The 19,353-nt window shown below is 39.9% G+C and overlaps 1 protein-coding gene across 4 annotated transcripts in view; it reads left to right on the forward strand.

The window, feature by feature from the left end:
- The window catches only part of ITPR2 (inositol 1,4,5-trisphosphate receptor type 2), a 255,174-nt gene that overhangs the window by 83,492 nt on the left and 152,329 nt on the right, over nucleotides 1-19,353 (forward strand). For all 4 annotated transcript variants that reach the window (XR_009746719.1, XM_061472136.1, XM_061472137.1 and 1 more), the window contains 5 exons: nucleotides 750-894; nucleotides 1,829-1,979; nucleotides 15,093-15,286; nucleotides 18,070-18,202; nucleotides 18,930-18,987. Coding sequence is in view for 3 of the 4 variants with exons in the window: in XM_061472136.1 (XP_061328120.1) it covers nucleotides 750-894; nucleotides 1,829-1,979; nucleotides 15,093-15,286; nucleotides 18,070-18,202; nucleotides 18,930-18,987 (681 nt within the window). In the remaining variant the exon portion in view is untranslated. The remainder of the gene's footprint in view (nucleotides 1-749; nucleotides 895-1,828; nucleotides 1,980-15,092; nucleotides 15,287-18,069; nucleotides 18,203-18,929; nucleotides 18,988-19,353) is intronic.

Genomic DNA, 19,353 nt, shown 5'->3' on the forward strand with positions numbered 1-19,353 from the left:
GAACTTGGTTTTATACTTCAAGCTCAAGTGAAAGCCACAGTTGGAAAGCCAGAATTTAGAGTTAGGTATCATTATTGCCCCAGAAACAGTTCACAGAGGCTTTGGCCTCCATCCAGCAAAGTACTTAAGCATGTGTTAAAGTATGGGAGAAGGTTTCCCACGACTTAGTGGAAACCTTCTCTGGCTTAATTGATTTGGTGGAGCAGCACCACTGGGCTAGACACCCAGACAGCCAGTTTCTGGCTGAAGAGACAAACAGGAAGAAATGCAGTGCTGCAGCAGACAGAATTGCTTCTGTTAATGAGATGAAGGACTGTTTTGACATACATGAAAAATCAGTCCTAGTTGGTGGTGCAAAGGAGGAAGCTGACTGTCCCACGCTGCTTTCCTGATCTGCAGTCTTGTGGAAATAACAAATTCTGTATGATGGGTAGGGAGGACAGCTGAGACTTAGTGACTTATTGAATTGCCACAGCAAGATTTAAGAGTGCTATCTGCCAGAACTGTGATATTTTCCTGTCTCTGTTATTCCTGTTCACGCAACCCTTCCTGGTACTGCTGGAGGGAAGACTTGTGCATCTTTATGTGTCTATGAAGAACCAACTGACCTCTATCCCTTCTACTTACAGAGAGCTAGAGAACTGACAGCAATTTCATAGCACCGTGATGGGTTTATTTTTTTTCTTTATAACAGCAGATCCTGATATTACAGGTGTTTAATTTCCTTCCTTCTGTGCCTTGTGTTGTAGATATGATTCTTTCACAGACTCTTCAAGGAATGAAATGAAGAGGAAGTTTGCACTAACTATGGAATTTGTAGAAGAGTACTTGAAAGAAGTTGTAAATCAGCCCTTTCCTTTTGGAGACAAAGAGAAAAATAAACTTACATTTGAGGTACTACTTCTGCATCCTACTTATGGTATTCTTCCTCCTTTCAGATAAGCTGACATTGATTCTTCCAAAATAAAGCTAGTCGCAGAATAATGTTTGTGTAAAATGTCCTAAAGAAGCACCAGTTCCTAATTCCAGTGTTCTTGGGGATGACCATTATTGCAGAAAATAACATTACTGTCTGCTGCCAAACAGCTGTATTTTTCCTTCCTTCTCCTGAGATGGCTGCATTTCTCTGGCAAAAGGAAGGATATGTGTGTGGGTGAATGGCAGTATATCCTTTCTCTCAACATTAGTGAAGCGTGAAGGAATTCCTCAATATAAGTCCTATTCTCTGTGTATGATATGACACTGAAGGAAATACCCTGAATGGCCTATTACTGTTTTTAAATATTGTTTGAAATTCCTGACAGAAACTTTAGATAGGCCTAATTATTTTAGATTCAAGCAACATTGAATAAAGGGGAAATGCTTGCAGCTTTTATAGTTTTTCCTGCAACCTGCCTCCCAAGCTTTGGCACGCCTGCCTCAGGTCATCTGAAATCACCTCTGTTCAAACTTACAGCTATCATCTTACTGTTCTGACTTCCATCTTCTCCACAGCTGCTTCCTTTTTAAACCGTTTCCTGGAGTCTTTCCTCTTGATCTTATATATTATCCCAGATACAATTGTATCCTTTCAAACCTTCCTAAATCTCATGTTGGTTTTGCTTTCTGGTTTCATTTGACTGGCCAGTTGTTCTGTCGAACTCTGAAAAACATTTAATGTCACTAGTCTTAGTCCAAGGCCCGTTTAAATCACTAATGCACTAATTTTGATCGCACTCTAGATCTGAATCTCTTTGAAAGCTGCTGTGTGAAATGCAACTGTATTGCACAGCCAAATACCCCAAAGGTTTCTGATATCACCTTCATTTTTCATTTGTTTTTCTTACAGGTGGTACATCTGGCTCGAAACCTCATATACTTTGGCTTTTATAGCTTTAGTGAGCTTCTGAGACTGACCCGGACGCTCCTTGCCATCCTAGATATTGTTCAAGTTCCTATATCATCATACTTCGAAAGATTAAGCAAGTTTCAGGATGGAGGTAAGAGAAGCAGCAAAGACTCCAGTGTGGAATTCATTATTTAGGTTGGACATAATTCATGGAACATCTCATTGATCTTCCAATGTTCTTTATTCACACAATGACCCACCAACAGGAATGTTGCTGCAGGATACATTAGGATGGTCAGCTAAAAAGGGAACTTTTTGAACAAAGCTGCAGCCTTCATGACTTATGGCTGCTGTGTTGGTGCTGCTTCTCCTTTGCTTGTTTGTAACTGAACTTTCAAATCTGGATCTAAGCCTCAGCATCCATTGCACTGAACATCCCAGCCAAATGCAGATAGCATTTGCATGGCCACACCGATTAAGATGGCTCATATACGGCACAAGTGTTTATTATTCATCTTAGCCTTTCATTTAAAAGGAGAATAAGATGTTTCTGGTTCAACAAGTGCAGAAGCACCAGATAGGAGTCCGGATGAGACCATCCTCTGGATGTGTTTGTCAGTTTAGGATATTCTTTTTTAAATCCAGACCAGAGTGGCTGTCTGACAATTCTAGGACAATACTGTATGTCCCACTGCCTTTTCTACCATGGCTTAAAACTGGGTTGAAGAATGAGCATGCCAGGAAAGTGCTGAAACTTAGCAGTTTAGTTTTCCTGTGTGTGTGGATGGGAGGTGTGACAGTCATGTGGGCTGAAGGTTCAGGAGACAGATGGCAAATTCTGTTTTAATATGTGGCTGCTGTAAGTGTCATTGCACTGCCAGCTGGCCCACAGCAACAAAAAGGATGAGCTGTCTTGTTTGAAACAACAATTATTTTGTATTTTCACTGCGACGCCTTTTCCCAGCCTTGAATTTTCCTTATCATCATTCTGCTCAGTTGCTTCTACAGATGCCCTATGTGAGTGTACCATCCTTCATAACTTTTCCTTCTTTGAGGTTCATACACTCTGGAGAAGTGTAGATAGTCACTGTCATCTCCGAGAAGTCTTATGCTTGGTTCTTTTGATCTTTCCTCCATTGCTGCCAGTGCACTTTACCAAAAGCCCCTTAAGTCTTTCCTGCGATGCTGTGCACACTAAGGCATGCTACAGCCGGCTGCAGTCCCTCTACAGTGCTAGACAAAGACTGAACGTTCAGACACTCGGAATTATGTTTTGCTTTTTTGTCCCTGAAATACTGCATTGCAGACTCTCTTCTTAAATAGCTCTGGACACAGTTTGGCACCAGATACAATCTTGGCGTATTGGCAACATGGAACATGCAGATACGGTTCTTCTATTTAGTTCTCTCTCTGCTCAAGTCTTTAATCCTGATTAGACCACTTGTTTAATGTTTTTACTCACATTCATTACCCACAAAATTATATTTCATCCTTAATTCCCTTTTATTTCTGTTGAAGGGTTTCCTTTCAGGCTATATAGGAGAGGGAAGAACCACCCATTAAGTGCAAACAGATCTACTCTCAGTTGTACAAAATTCCAGAGCAATTCCATGTTCATGAATTTACTCTGAAATAAACGAGTGTGAAGGAATGCACAAAATGGCACCACCATGCAAATGGGAACTCGGTAGCCTTGTTAGTAACACTAAACCATTGCCTGGAGCCTTGCTGGAAACTTTTGTTACGCATCTCTTGTTTTGTGTCACGTTCTTCCAGTAGACAAGGCACGGAAAAAAAGGTGGGATTTTTGTGTATCTTTGATTAGCTTCGGTCTTCGTACAGATTCCTTAAACTTCTTTCTCGGCTGTAGTTATCTCCAGGGATGTTTATCTTTTGAACACTGGAATCAGTTCAGGGCAGGGTGTTACAATCCACTGATGTTCTTTTGGAATCTGTTGTTGTTGTTTTTCCCCACCTCTCTTACCCTCCCTTTCCTGCCAACCGTACGTCTATAAAGCCTTTAGAGAGGTCTTTTTGCTAGCTCATATTGTTGTCAGTTGTGTCTGCCATCTTAAAGGAGGTCAGAGATAGACATATTGGCTGTGCTGTCTCATCTTAAAAATAGGCATTGAAATTTCAGGAATAGCTGTGACCCTTGCTGGAGAGGCTTTCTACAGTCTATGATAAAAGAAAAGGATGCCCATCTTTGGATGGTCATATCTTGTCTTCAGCCTCCCTCTTCTTTTCTTATTGCCAAATCATGAAACACATAAATTTGTGCATTCACTTTCCAGCTGAGACTGGAATGATCTTAATATTTAACTGCTATGCCCAAGCAACTTACCATTCCTCCTTCTTTCTCTGGAGGTGCATATTTACATACCCATGGGCAGCATTAGGCTTTGAAGATGCGTATGTTGCAAGGATGCATAATTTAAAAGCAGTTTAGGCAGTTTTTTTAACTCCTAGTCACTAATTTTGAGCACTCAGCTCATAGAACTTCATGCCTGAAGAACATATTTCATGTCTGAAGAATGTATTACTCAAGCAAAACAGAGGAGTACTTTTCATTAAAAAAAAAACCCACAAAACACAATGAGCATTCACCTTAGTTGCAGATTAAGATTAGAAAGGGAACTCGGGAAGAAAGCACCAGGTACTGTAGTTGCTGACGTTCTGGAGACAACTGCTGTGGCTGAAATGTCAGCTCTTTGTAACTTCTTTGTTTTGCGTGTAAGCCTGCTGGTGAGGGCTGAATCAGACTGTAGGGGCAGGAGTTTGGCAGGCATAAATTAACTTAAAAGCAAAAGAAAACAAAGTAACTTTTACTGGGTAGCAGTCCTTTCAAACCAGCCCCGTGGTTGTCTTGCACACACATCCTGATTTTGACTTTGCTGCAGGGTACTGAGAAGGTTTGAACACACAGAGTGTTTGATCTGCTTGTGTGCTCTCTGCTTTGCTAGGTATCGCCTAGCTGTAGCTGAGGTGTGATGTGTCCACACTGAGCTAGACAGAGCTGAGCTCAAGGGATTTTCTGGTTTGTGCTGTAGTGTACATGGCTGTTTCTGTGTCCGGTCTTTTCAGACTTAATGAACTCGTGCTTGAGCCCACAGTGCTTATGTTTTCTGTCTGAGTGGTGGTGGGCTGGAATTTCTGTGCCTCTGCATGTGTTGGACTGTAGATGATGCTAAGGATAAGTGAGTCCTGACTTGAGACTGGGCTTGAGTCTGGGACAGGGAGACCTTATTGTATTAGGGTTGCTGAAACAGGCCTGTATATTGGATGCTCATGTGTCCTAATGATGTTCTTGTACTTTTTTTCTGGGGGAAGGGGAAAGAGCAGGGGTATTTTTGCATCTTGTGCAGTCACATCTACTCAAATAAGTTTGACCCTAGAAGTACTGATGTTACCAAGGAGTCTGGATCCACCTTGTCCAAGACCCCTAGGACAACAGGCCAACAGAGAAATTGGTCTCAGGAATTTTATCTAGATCCTCCCCAACTCTGATAGTAAGCATTGTTCACCAGGCAAAACTGTAGGTATGCATTGTTTTCACTTTTATAGTACTTATAAGATTGTACATCAAAGGTCTCCCTTTCCCTTTTACACAGATAACCTCTTTGTTATAAAGCGGAGCTGTTGGGAACGTGTAAGTTGTTCTGTCAGTTACCTGACTTGGATTTTTATTGTTCCTTTTAACTTTCAATACTGGTCTCTTAGGCTATTAAGTACAAGTAAAGTACAAAAGCTTACAACAGAAAGTAACTTGGCCTGTTTTTTTGTGGTTTTTGAAAATGTATTGGCATTTTCTAAAATCAGGGTGGTCTGTTGATTTTTTTCAGTTTTCTTATTTGTAACTTCCATGAAATACAGACAGATGGATTGTTCCCTGCCCTCATTCAGGATGGTGGGAACCCTCCCTCCAGTCAGTTAGGAGTGAGGATGATTTCTTCCTGCCTTTAGAGGAGGTCGGATTCTCCCATGTATTTCCAGACTGCAGCAAGGGTCTCGCTAGACAGCATCCTCTCTGGCAGGCCCAATACTTGCAACATTCATATCATACCATTGAAAGCAGAGTATTGCAGGTACATGCCCCTCAAACACATTATTGATCTAGGGATATGCAGATTTACAGAGCTTGTTTCTTACAGGAAGTTACCTTCTCCTAGTTGCAAAGCTCATTACGTTGATGTTCTAAAAAATAAAACCAAACCAACAAAAAAACCCCACCACACAGAAAAAGGCAAGATTGTATCTATTGTGATTTTGATTGTATACTAATAACATGTGAAAGTAAATTATTAGTTCTGGGGATTATAAAAGTTGGGTTGGGTTTTTTTTTAAATCTTTTTAATGCATCGGTGCATTTAATGAATCAGTGATCACAACTGTCTAAGCATTACCTTTAATTCAGTAAAAACACATATTTCAGTCTTTGAGGTGTAAATGGGTCTAAATCCCATTTTTGACAAACATTGAAAGCCAGCCATGGTGCTGGGGACTGATGGTTTAATGATATAAACAAATGTGCTTAAATTTTATCAAGCACCGTTGGCCTGATCCTGTAACTCTAATGTAGGAAAGTGCTACTGAATACCAGCTTGGGCTTTGTATGTTGTAATTTTTATCACTGTCTTATTGTAAATTTACATAAATTTATATTAAATGGATATTTAACAGCAATATTTTCTCAGTAATTACACCTCTGCAGAAATGCAATTGATTTTCAGGTTGTAGGACAAATGACCTGATGGGTCTCTCCAAATGGAAAAGTCATGTAATTCCTATTCTGCAGCTGTAGTAGATCCAAGGTGGCAGCCCTATAAAAGTTCAGAATTTTGGGTAGGATCTATTTATTTTAGGTCTCGCATTTTAGTTCTGTTCTAAAGTATTGATTTCTATGGGAAACTCAGTGCTAAATAGATGTGGGGAAAGATAGGGTATACTGCCTTTCCATTGTTGACATTGATCTGTTCCAGGTCTGTAGCAACAAAAGCTCCCACCACCTGATTCTTATAATGTGAAGTTGTAGAGAACTGGTGAGCTTGGCTCTCTACTGGTTTTGGCCACTGCTCCACACTGTGAAAACTGGAGTCAAGATTTTGGGAGTGGGTACAAATATATTAATGATGGGTGTAAGAATCAGGTGGGTCTTGGCTTTGGAAAGCCTGCCTGGAGTTGTGCACTTCCAAACCAAACCAGCCAAATTTACAGCCAGCAACCTTCTCTGTTAAATATTTATTTTTTAAATAGACCCACTTATTTCAGTAAAGCTACTTGCTAAGTAAAGAAGTATATATGACAAGTGTTGAAGCAAATCTGCAAAATGGGATGTATTTTCAGGCTTAGTGGAAGTTGCATGAAGACTTAATTAACCTTTTACCTCAAGATGTCCTTTTCCATCCTTTGCTTAAATTTTGAGCCCCCTTGGTGGCTGAGGTAGTCCTTGATGTTGTGAGTTTCTCTAGCTTGGTTCTGCAAAGATACTGAAAAGATCCTTACATTACTGTAAATGTTATGCCTTACTCCCTTTCAAAAGCTTGATTTTAATGCCACTGTCAGTTACTGTAATTGGAATTAAATTAGTGTGCATGTAGTTTTCAGGTGTGACCTTACTTGATGAAGACAGATTGGGGAAAGTTGGCTGGAAACATTTGTGAGATAGAATCCTGGAAAAAGAAAAGATCTATATTTTCAGAAAGGCTTCTTACCTAGATTGCATCCTAAAAATGAATTGACTTGAAAATGTTGCATCCAACTTTTTTTTCAATCAGTGTCTTAACTTTGAATAATTTTTTGAGGTTATTTGAACCTTTTTTCTGTTTCTTTTTTCCCTTTTAGGTTCTGTAAAATATGGGGTTTACATATACTACCTGTATCCTAATGAGGCATTTTTTTTCTTAAGCAGAAAGTGAGAACTTCATCTAGTAGTGCTGTCATTCTGGCACCTTTCAAGAACATTATAATCTCTTGCAATTTTAATTAAAAGGTAACGTCATTGCTTTCCTACTAAGTGCACCCTGCTGTATCATTCAGGAGCCAATCTGTCTTGTCCAATACAAGTTATTTATTCTCTGTGAATTAAAATGCACATCTTTCTCTAGGTGTGATTTGATATTTCAAATAACTTATTTCAGTCAAGCCATGCAGCTACAGCATATGTCAGGTCTGAAAGATGAAATGACGTGGCAGTATTAGCAGACAAGCTACACTTTTGCCATGCAGCCCAGTGCTATTTAGTTAATATTGTTTGGGAATGAGAATAATGACATGCAAGGAAATACATCCTGGAAGTGAAGCTGCATATGTCTTGGGATGCAATTTACAGTGCTGGGCATCAGTGTGAAAGAGCCCTTGGTGGTACAAGCATGCATTATCTGCAGAGCATGTCTTTCCCTCAGGAGCTCTATGTTAATGGCTACAATTTTCCTGAGCCAGTGTCCACTGACTGATCAGAATCTTTCAGTTCACTTCCACAAAGGAAGGCTATGCTCAGTCTTTCTGCAAAACAGGTTTTAAAAACTTACCTATAATAAGCTCCAATTGCTCCTGCCTCTGATTCTCTGATTTTATGTGCTTCTCACATAAAATGTGTTCTCATAACTGGCCCAACAGATGCCGTCTTTCACCTGTTGAAACAGGTAGCCAAATATCTCAGGTCCTTCCCATTATGTCTAGATCTTCAGCTTGAGAGCATGTTCCCCTTGTAGACTGACAGGACTAAGCATCTGTCTGTAGGTGTCCTGAGATTGTGGAACATTTCCTTGAAATGTAGCAGGAAAAGTGACCTGTGTCACACTGCAAGCTTTGCTGCTTTGTTGTGATATACCCCAAAGGATCTGACCCTCAAAGGGGTCAAAATGGGGAGCTCTTTCTCTCTCCTGAAGACACCAGCACTGGTGGGCTACCATCCCTCTGCAAAGGAGTGCTTGTATATCAGCATGTTAGGGGACTCTTGTCCAGTCTTCTGTCCCTTTGATACATCCTGGTAGCCTGCTTAGTCCTTCAGCTTTAACTGAGCAAGAAGATAAGGTACTGTTTTCTTCCAGCCCTCTTGGCTGCCGGTAGAGATGCATAGTGCTTAGAAGCAGCAGTGAGGTCACTACTAGAACATGGTTGACAACAAGCTTGGACCTGCCGTTTCTGTTGTGCCTGTTGGTCTTTGTGACCAAGGAGGACCAGATTTCATCCAGGACTATTAGAAATTAGTATTGTTTCTCAGGCTTGCATCCATGTCTGTTAGCTGCTCTTTTGCCTAGTTAACAATTTGAAGTATCTTCTTGAGGCATAGTTTGATTAGCAGAGCTAATGAGGCAGTGGCTGCCTGGCAGACTGGAGCAATAATTCATGCCAGCAGTTTACAAGAGAATGAAAAACAAAAAAGAGGGTTACAAGAGAAAAAAGATTTAACCCTTAGGAAAATTAGCTGTGTTCATCACAGATGTCTGCAGTGAAGCAGCTGCTGTTCAGTGGAGAATATTGTTAGACCAAGGGGGAGGTCAGTCTGAGAGTTTAATTCTCTGGCATGGACCATTTCTTTTCCTTCCTTATTCTTTCCCTCATCATGAGACCTGTGCACTAATGTGATTCCAGAGACTATTCCTCTTCTAGGAATCGATACCCATTTCACAGATGTAACTTGTCTACAGGGCTTGATTCCCATACCTTCAAGGCCAGCATGCTGATGTATGTATTTTTCTCTTTGTCTAACATCCATGGTATGAAAGTTGTGTTTTTGACACTGCTGTGTGGTGTTGGGGATAGGCAACATCAACAGAATCTTCACAATGTCAGAAGAAGGTGAAGTTTGGTGGAGTTTCACCATGGCTGTGCTGTGATGATTTTGTATGCAAAAAGGGAGGACTTGTGGATGTACTGTAGGTCAGTGGAGGCTGAGGTGGCCAGATTCACTCAAGGGATGAGTTTTAACTGTGTCATGTGCATTGCCTATTATTGGGGTTTTTGTTTGTTTTGCCTCATTACTTCTGAGGGCTGTATACAATATGGAAGTGACCTCACCTTCTGCCCATAAGTCATGCATTAGGTTTTCTGTGAGTCTTACCTGAGGTCAGCTAGTTATTGAGTAATGAAAAATGGTTTCATGAAGATATAAAGTGTGATTCTTGGTCTGTTTCTGGTAGGTTCTGCTGTTTTTATGAGCAAATTCTGTAGGAAACCTGTAAATATTAATACCTTTTTCACAAACAGAGCTGTAAGGCTTAATGCATCTGGCAAATAATATAAAGCTACTGTATGGTTCTCTGCACTAATTGTGAAATACCTGAAATGCTGTTGTACTGGGAAGCAAACCATGGATGCTGCACAGCAACTGGCTAGGAGCATTTTGAAGAAAAGGCATGAATTGCCAGCTGCCTTTGACAGTTGTTTTTCTTTCTGAATATGGTATTTTGTCACTTACCATCCATACTGTATAACATAGCAGATTGTTGTTTACTTTTATATTCTGCTTTCAGGATTCCTGCAACCAGTAAATGACTTATCAAGAAAATATGTTTATATAGAAAATGAAGTGTCAAATTACCCACTGTTCTGATTACTTGGGTGGTTTTATTTTTTTCCCATAATTGACTCCTCAGAAAAGTCTTTCTTCTCAGAGAGGCCGCTGCATTGTGAATTGTGCCAAACTGTATGAGATTATGTACTACAGTTTTGTGACAGAAACTGATATTCAGTAGAAAGTTGTGATCACTGTAATAACAAGTAATGAAAAGAGGATGCACAGTTGTCTTTCCAAAACATGACAGGCATTCTTCTCTTTCGTCTTCTTTCAGTGCCTGTCAGTCTGCAGCTCCTTTAAATTACTGCTTGTGTGTTCAGTGATTTCACTCTTCCATTGGCTATCCTTGTGAGGCCACACATTCAACAGGAGGCATTCCTGACGGGTTCACTGCTTACGGAAGGTTCTTGACATCTGAGTTGACTTGGCAGAAGGAGGAGGCAGGGGGAAGAATTAGGGTGAGGAAAGGAAAGCTGGAAGAATGGAAGACGATTCATGGAGAGTGCCTTGTGTTCTTGTCCTTTGTTGGTCAGTCATAGTTCTGAGCAACTTTGCAGTGGTTTGCTAGTGAGAGAAGTGCTTGGATGTACACACTGGCACCTTACAACAGTGCAATGGCCGTTCTCTCCCTGCAACATTTCTCAGCCATATATAAATGTTAATACCTTGATCTTAAAGAAGACAACAAATGCTGGTGGTCAGCACATTGAGGGTGGCAGTACCATATGAAAGCACAGCTCGGGCTTCTCATCGGGTATCTGTAGCAAAGTCCATGGAAACGTAATCAGGGTTCACATCTGTTTGCTATCTCTCCTCATTTAGTTCAGTTAACTAGCTGAGCCAGTAAGTTAATGTTTCCTTGGGCATTGATATTCAGGAAGGACTTTGGAGCTGTAACTAAGATCAGAGCTCCATTATTTTAGTCATTCTGTGCATATGTACTAAGAACTTAAGTCTCTTTTATTGAGCCAGTGTATTTTGTCTTGCATTGTTGCAGGCTTAGCTGACATGCAGTCAGTCACTTTTTAAGCCGCAGTAACCTTTCTGCATGCCTTACCTCAGAGGCTCATACCCTTCCCTGCTGAGATAACTGTATTAAAGCCGAGAGAACACAAAAGCATAGAAAGGAGAAAGAACTCACTAGCAAGACTGCTGCTGGTCCCTCATGTTTGTGAGTGACAGATTTAAATCCGTGCTTAACACGGTCTGGACTTCCAACACTGGACAGATAACACTGAGCACAAGAAGGGCTGATTATTGGGGGTTCTTCTGGAAGAGAAGCTGCTGCCCACTCTTTATGTACATGAATGATCCTCATGGCTTCTTTTGCAGAACAGAGCAGTTTCACCCAGTGTTGGGATGAAGTCAGCTGCTTCATTACCATGCACGAATGTGCTGGGTGCCTGCTGTCTACTCCTAAGAGATGGCTGAATTTCATCAGCACCCTTCAAAATACAGCTGTTAAAATATTATTCCTGAAAAGAAAGCTGAATTGCTCCAGTTGCTGTATTTCACTCTGGGAACATTCTCCCAAAGTCTGCTCTGAGTTAATTGAAAATAATAGTAACATGAGGCAATTAGTTTAAAAGTTTTCCAATACAGGTTTATCCGTGACACCTTATTACTGACTGAAATAATGCAGTATTGAGTCACTACCCATTTCAGCTGTAAATACTAAACTGCATCAAGTACCCTTTTCTCTCACTAAAATCCTTTCCTATGCAATAACGAAATACAATTTGAAATGGCAGTGATAATAAGTACCACCTTAATCCTCCTTTGCTTTCCTGCCTATAGCTGTTTAGATCAGTTGCATGAAGGTCAGTAGTAAAGGAATGTTGTGAAGAGAGGGATTATCCTTATTACTGATGCTGGTGGGAAGTAGCTTCATAACTACTGCTCACTGATTTGTACCATCTTTTACCACCGGTGTTGCATGGATAAGGGGAAAGAAGAGCAGTCATCCAAATTCTTTTTATTTCCTAGATGCTTTTATAGGCTCCATCATCACATTAGCTGAGTGTCTTTGTTATATCAGGCCTCTCACTGGCCTTTTTAGAGATGGATAAAGTAGTCTTGTTTATGAAGGTGATCCTGAAATGTAGAGGGGGTGACTAATTCCTCAGTCACAGAGGGAACTGAATCCCATTCGCTTCAGTGCTTGTGCAGTACCCTAGTGATAGCTGAGAAATAAGGAAGATGTATGCTCTAGGCAAAATGCCGGCTTTCTTTCTCCAAGAGCATGGGGTCCACTCAAGATGATGTCTGACTCCTTGTCCAAAAGACACTACCTTCTTTTGTTAACTGTACACCTAGTGGACTTCAGTCCTGAAGGGTGGGCAGAAACTTTTCAAGATAAAGTGGAATTCTTCTGTCTCATCTGTGACAAACTGCAGTTTTATCCATTTTTTGAGAAGATTATCTTCTGGATTTCTCTTAGACTTAAGTGTTTTCAGTATCAGCTGGTAACCCCATTGGCTGAAGTTGTTAAAAATCAAATTGTTAAGTTGTTAAAAATTCTTGAGCTTTCCAAATAGCAGTGTTGCTATTTATATTCACTTCTGTACAACTGAGTGAAAGGGATGTTGTGGGAGAGAGGATGATGGCTTCTCAATTGAGATGCAGAGCAGGGGTATTACAGGCCATGAAGCAGCTGCACAACCTGTAGGTCTCATCATGGGCTTATCAGTCAGCGTCAAAGAAGGGATGATATGAATGAGGGCATTTATTTCATGCCTTGGAGACAAAGAAAATGCAAAAAGTTATTTTAACTGAAACTGCTTTAAGGCTTGAAGGTCCTCCACTTAGTAATCCAGTTTTACACAGGTGTACTGAATGACGGTCAATGCAAATAAATGTTTAGCACACCAGGAGAAAGGGGGCAAGGAGAGGAAGAGAGAGGTAGATCCATACTATGTTATTCCCCAATAGTTTTATTTCATTTGAAAGGAAAATGCACCATTTTCACTTTGCAGCACGAAGGGTATTTGAAATGATTTTATTTGTTTTATGCTGGTGTAAGCAGTTAGAACTCTCTCTGCCTGCCTAATGTGAGGATCTAGCCCCTAGTTTGACATCTAGCTGCTTTTTTTCTTGACATCATGCAAAGTCAGAAATATGTTTTTTTTTCCCCTCCTTTGTAGGGACTTGAAGTACTATTTTCAAACGACCAATTCAGAGTGATCGCACACCAGACCGGATGCCAAATGGGACCTCAAATGTGACACTAATCTGCCTTATTTACTTTGAAAAAGCCAATTCTTTGTGTGTTTTCCCTTTAAAGTTGGGGCTGAAGGCATCCTCTTTCCCAGCATGCAGTACTTGAGTTCTATGGATTGAAAAAAGGAGGGCATAAGAGGAGGATACTGCTAACATAATAAAATATTGGTTTGGCTTTTTACAGAAAATTATCTGGGAAGAGGGTCTCTTCAATGTGAGTAAAACTTGTCAGCTTTATGGTGATTAAAGTGTACTAAAAGACATACAAGAACTACTCCAGCTTACCTCAGCAAAGCTGCATTTCCTCCATTCTTTTGTTTGCCTTTGGTGTAGTCTAGGTCTTGGCACTCTTTCTGAGAAGAAAAGGTGTCATCCTTTCTTCCCTTCATTCAGATGTGTACTTTGCAAGAAAGAAAATGAATTCATGTAGGTAGGTAGCATGATACTCTCACTCTTTCTTTTTCCAACCTTTGGAAGAAGATAGTAATTGATTCACTGAGATGCTTTTCATATCAAAATTCACTATACAGAAAGACCAGTATAATCTAGGGGAACAGCTGGTATGTCTTGGTAGGTTTTGCTGAACTGGCACCAGTCACAGGTATCATGGCAACTAGACGGCATAAAGGTTCTTGCCACATGAGTGTAAAACATTTTTTCCCCCAGGTATAATATACGCAGGGCACTGTGATTATAGCTACTAGTTTGACCTTCAGGGCAGCCTTTTAGGGCCTGGCATTCTCCTGAGACCTTTCGAAGAGACCTTTTGGTTGGCTAGTGGCATCAGTTGACTTTAGTTTGTGGCCTGTCCTACAGAGATTGATCAGACTTGCACAGCCTCAAATCTTTATTCTTATTGTGAAGATACTTGATAGTCTCCTTCCAGCTTCTCCAGTGCCAAGAGCAACCTTACTGTCAAGCACATATATTATTTCCAATTGTCATGCCAAAGACAGCAGTGGGAGTACGCATGGAAAATGAACTCCTGCCTGTCCACAAAGCAAGGTCATATATTGCAGCAATAGATGAAATAAATACCACTAAAAGTTTTCTAACAATAAATATGATCAAGTCCTGGAATTGCCTCAGGAAGCTGTTTAATGTGGAATATAAAATAGTTAAATATTTTTAAAAACAGGTTAAACTTCTTTCAGAAGTCGTCTTAGATGCAGATAACGTGCCTTCAGACAAAGGAATGGATTAGGTGAACTACTAAGATTTCTTAACACTCTACTTTTCATGATTCCTTGAACATGTTTACAGACCTGTGGAAATATTTTGGTGTTTTCAGTCTGTTGACCTCTAAGAAATGATCTGGAAAATCCATGTAAGAATTTGTCCCTGAACCACTGGGTAATTAGAATGAATTCTTCTCCTGAGTTTTGATCATGAATGGAGGGGCTTGTTTTTCAATAAGCCTGTTAGGATTGTAAAGGTGTTTGACCACATGGGTGTATGTGTGATACATAGCTTTGCAAGCAAACTTTACTCATGGCAAATATATACATGTTTTTATTTAATGCATAGGAAACAATGTTATGAGGACCATCCATGGTGTAGGAGAGATGATGACCCAGATGGTGCTGAGCAGAGGATCTATATTTCCCATTAGTGCCCCTGATGCACAACCAAGCATTCACCCAAGCAAGCAAGCCAACACCTCAGACAGTGAAGATGTGATTGTAATGGACACCAAATTGAAAATCATTGAGATTTTGCAGGTAATAATGATTGGCGGAATATTACATAGCAGCCATTTCACAGTTCTTATTCACACAGTGGTAAATTCTATTACCTCCGTTCTTACTATTCACTGGGCTGTTCATTTTAAACGTAACACTTTGATATGAAGAAGAATGCTCTTCTGTGTGAACAATTGTACAGTTGTGGTCCTCACTCTGTCACAACTACTTCACTTTTGAAGGAGCTAGATGCTGCAGAAACTCTGTCACTATTAATTGTGAAGAGGCAGAACTTCTCCTTTATTCTGCCTCACTAATGTTTTTTGAAGACAGTGTCCTTGTTTCCTGTCTCATTAACACACATTTTACACTGGGGTAGCTTGCCTGACCTTAGCGTTTGACTCTTCTGTTATAACAGTGTATTGAAGGGCAGAATTGGACCTACACCCACTGAAGGCATGCAAAGCCGTGCACTTTTGAAGTGGGTTTCAGATTTGCACCGCTAGATTGGGAATAGTCTGTGGGCTGCTAGTTTTCCCAGCTGAACTGACAAGCTGTGTAACACTAGCATGCCTCCTGAGATATAATTTTCACTTTGTGCTATTACCAGGTGGAGTGGAACACGTATTTCTATATATCAAGTCCCAGTTTCTGCAATACTTTTGCCCTAAAGGAATGTTTCAGTGTTTTCTATAAATTCTGTGGATCTGTTGGTACCATTGTCGCTTTTGAAGGATTCAATTTGTTCTGGCTGTTTAGAAATTATTTAAATTACCTTAATTATTCATCATCTGAAAGACTATCAATTGTTAGAGTATCCTTAGTAGTGCGTACTTTGGTTCCAGAGTTCCTTTGCTTTAAAGCTTATGCTGAAGGACAGTGTGTTATGAAGTCGTATCACCTAAATAATACCGTTAATGTGTATTGTGTCTTATTTCCATTTTTTTCTTTCCTTGATTGAGTTTCTGTCCATACTGTCTTGCTTTACTGGTTGATGCCTACTGGATGATTCTAGGACACCAACCTTGTCCTGTGCATTCCCTGACTGTTCTCAGGCAAGAGAATCACATTTTGGATCATCCTTTCCTTTTCACTGCATGTCCAGTGCAAGAGCACCTGCGATTGGAGAGCATTTAATACCTAATTTATTCCTTAATCTGTGGCTTCTTAGTTATGGTTTAGTCATATAGCCAAATTATTGCAGATTACTGCAAAGTGTCATATGTTGGTGAATCACAGTAAATGTGCATATATATGAATTTAGTTCACAAGAAATACAAACTAATTCAGGTAGATTTACAATGCAATGAAGGAAGATTAATTTAAATAACAGTACCTTTCATTACTGTGCTATTACCCTAAAAGACGAGTAAGAATATTTTAGATTTGTTGAATTATGATGCATAGCTAGTACAATAGTGATTAAAGCTATTCTGTTCTAAGAAATAATTCTGTTTATAATAATTTAATTCTCAATAGATCCTCTTACATCTTTAAGTAGAGGCGTTTTTTGTTTAGGAGTTTTCATCCTGCTCTCAGCCAGAATTAAACAGATGGCCTGATAGACTTAGTTGACTTAGGAAATTTTTATTTTTAAAAATCTTGCTTGTACAACTTTGGGGTAACTTCATCATGGAACCAAAATTTTAAAGCAAAGATATTATTTCTTGAACTGGTATTTTAATTGCATTTAGATGGTATAGTTCCAGTCAAGTCCTATTGCAGTGTTCTGGGTCTGGGAAGCTTGTCTGACTCTAGTCAGAGATCAAAGAAACAGGTTGCCACCATTTCCTATGTCATCACCTGTCACCTGAGTCTTGGTAACTTAACATATGTGCTTTCATCCCCACTGACTGCAAAATAAGTTAAACTACCTTAAACCTGTTTCACTGTATGCTTGCATTTACTGTGGGCAAGGAGCGTAAGTGCGGGAAACAACGAAACTCAGTCGATAGGCAGTCAGTTGTTGAAGTGTCAGATGTGTATGTGTCAGTCATTAAATTGCTACTAATGTTTCCAGCCTAGTTATTTTCCTGTTTCAAGATAAAAGCAACACTTCCAGCTTTGAATTAGGATTTTTCCTGTATGAGTTTCTGATTTCACAGCTGAAGAAGAAAAGGCATCAATAATCACAAGAAAGCAGTGTTGGGTGAGGGGAAACCCTGTTGCCATTACAGTGCTAGCTCCCCAAACCAAACTTTTGATTTTTGCTGTGTGCCGGCAACACTACTGGAAGCTTATGAAGGAAATGGTATTTGCTGCCCACATCCTCAGCTCACAATTACCAGTGTAATGAAAGACCCCACCTTGCTTGTACTTCATGAGAGCCTGGAGTTACCACAGCACTGCTGCCCTTGGCTGTCTAGCATTTGAGAGGGTGAGCCTCGAGCCTGTTGTCTTTAGTCTCAGTCCCACTCCTCTTCTTATCTTCATGGGGCATTAGAAGTCTGGCTGAAATATGAAACAGCTGTTTCAATATGGGTTTGAATGTACTGATGTGGCTTGCAGACAATGAGGGCAAGGAAGTGTGCTGGAGCCCCTCCAAAAATCAAAGCTGCTTTTTAGTATTCAGTAGTCAATAGGGGTGGAATTCAATACGTCTCAGGATGGTCAGAGCAAAGAAGGAAATCGCTGAAAAGTGATGAATGTAACGAATTCTTCTTTTATTTTGTAATGGTCATGTTTACTTAAAATAATTAACTTTAAATAATCAAGTATCCCTGTAGGTTTAAATAATCAAGTATCCCTGCACAGAAGCATCCTAAACCATATTACCAAATGGCAGCAGAAAAGTCATGTTTAAAATGTTTTTTTTCTTGTAGTTTATTCTCAGTGTTAGACTGGACTACAGAATATCCTACATGCTATCTATCTATAAGAGAGAGTTTGGGGAGAACAATGAAAATGTTGATTGTTCTACAACATCCCCGACTGACACACCAGGGATTGCCTCAGGTAAATGTTGCTGTTGTATTGCAATGTGAAATAATTCTGTGAAGCCTACTACAAACAATGAACTCATCTAGAGCAGAAAGATGCATGCTGCTTCAAGTTGAAAAGTTTATGGCAAAGTTAAAATTTTAAGTAATCCCGTAAAAGAAAAATTTTCTTTTTTCTGTCCTCCTCTAACAAAAATGTGATTCTTTTTTTCCGTGATGACGATAGATTTTGTTGTTTGTACTCTTCCCAAAACATTGCAAAATGATAAAGAAGTGGAGGGTAGGTCATGAAAAAATGGTTGGGGTTGGATGAGGACTGATTTAAGTAAGGTAAATGCAGTATGGGAATTGAGTGGTTTTCCCAGAGCATTTCCATGCACACAGAAGTGTTTAAAAGGCTGACTGCTGTTTTTATGACTCTCATAAAAAATAATAAAATTAAGTATTTCTGATTCTGTATCATTTGTGGGTCCCTGAAGATGACCTAGCACCATGGGGCTCTGGTTCATCACTACAATTTGGCTCTTCCTTAGTAATAATAATGGTAATATGCAATTTAACCCCAATTAGCCCATGTCCTGTTTCTTTTCTACTACTCTTGCAGATAATGAATTTTACCCAGTTGAGGAATGTGTAGTTATACCTTAACTTGACAATATCTACTTTAAAGAGTTCCATAGTTCCATTTTGCTGTGCAGATTAAACAATATCACTGTCTTCTTTCTTCTTAATTTTTTTTCCAGCAATTGTTCCAGATATAGATGAAATTGCAGCTCAAGCTGAGACCATGTTTGCTGGCAGGTACATTCTCTGTTTGTTCATGTTGATATTTCTCATGGTCAATCTCTGTTTATTCCGTGCATATTTTCATACCTCTTTCTCGTCCTTTGGCTGCTGCTTATTACATAACCTGTACATAGACAGAAAAGTGCCAGAGAAGATCTGGATTTCAGACAATAGCCCAGTTGGTATGGGTGGCCACAGGGTTGGAAATGACCACCGTCTTAGTTGTAAGAAAGTTAGTAGGTTTTTGTCATGTTTCCAGAGGTGGATAGGGGACATTGTACATACTGAGCTAAAACACACTAAGTATTTATCTTCTAATGTCTTACGCGGATGCTTTTAAAGAAAAACCTTTTTCTCATGTACTTTATGGTTGTAGCCCCA

This window comes from Pezoporus flaviventris, unplaced genomic scaffold (genome assembly GCF_033815535.1).
Source record: "Pezoporus flaviventris isolate CSIRO_AGI_PZ_B2104156 unplaced genomic scaffold, CSIRO_AGI_Pfla_v1 ptg000070l, whole genome shotgun sequence".
In the NCBI taxonomy this organism is placed as follows: domain Eukaryota; kingdom Metazoa; phylum Chordata; class Aves; order Psittaciformes; family Psittacidae; genus Pezoporus; species Pezoporus flaviventris.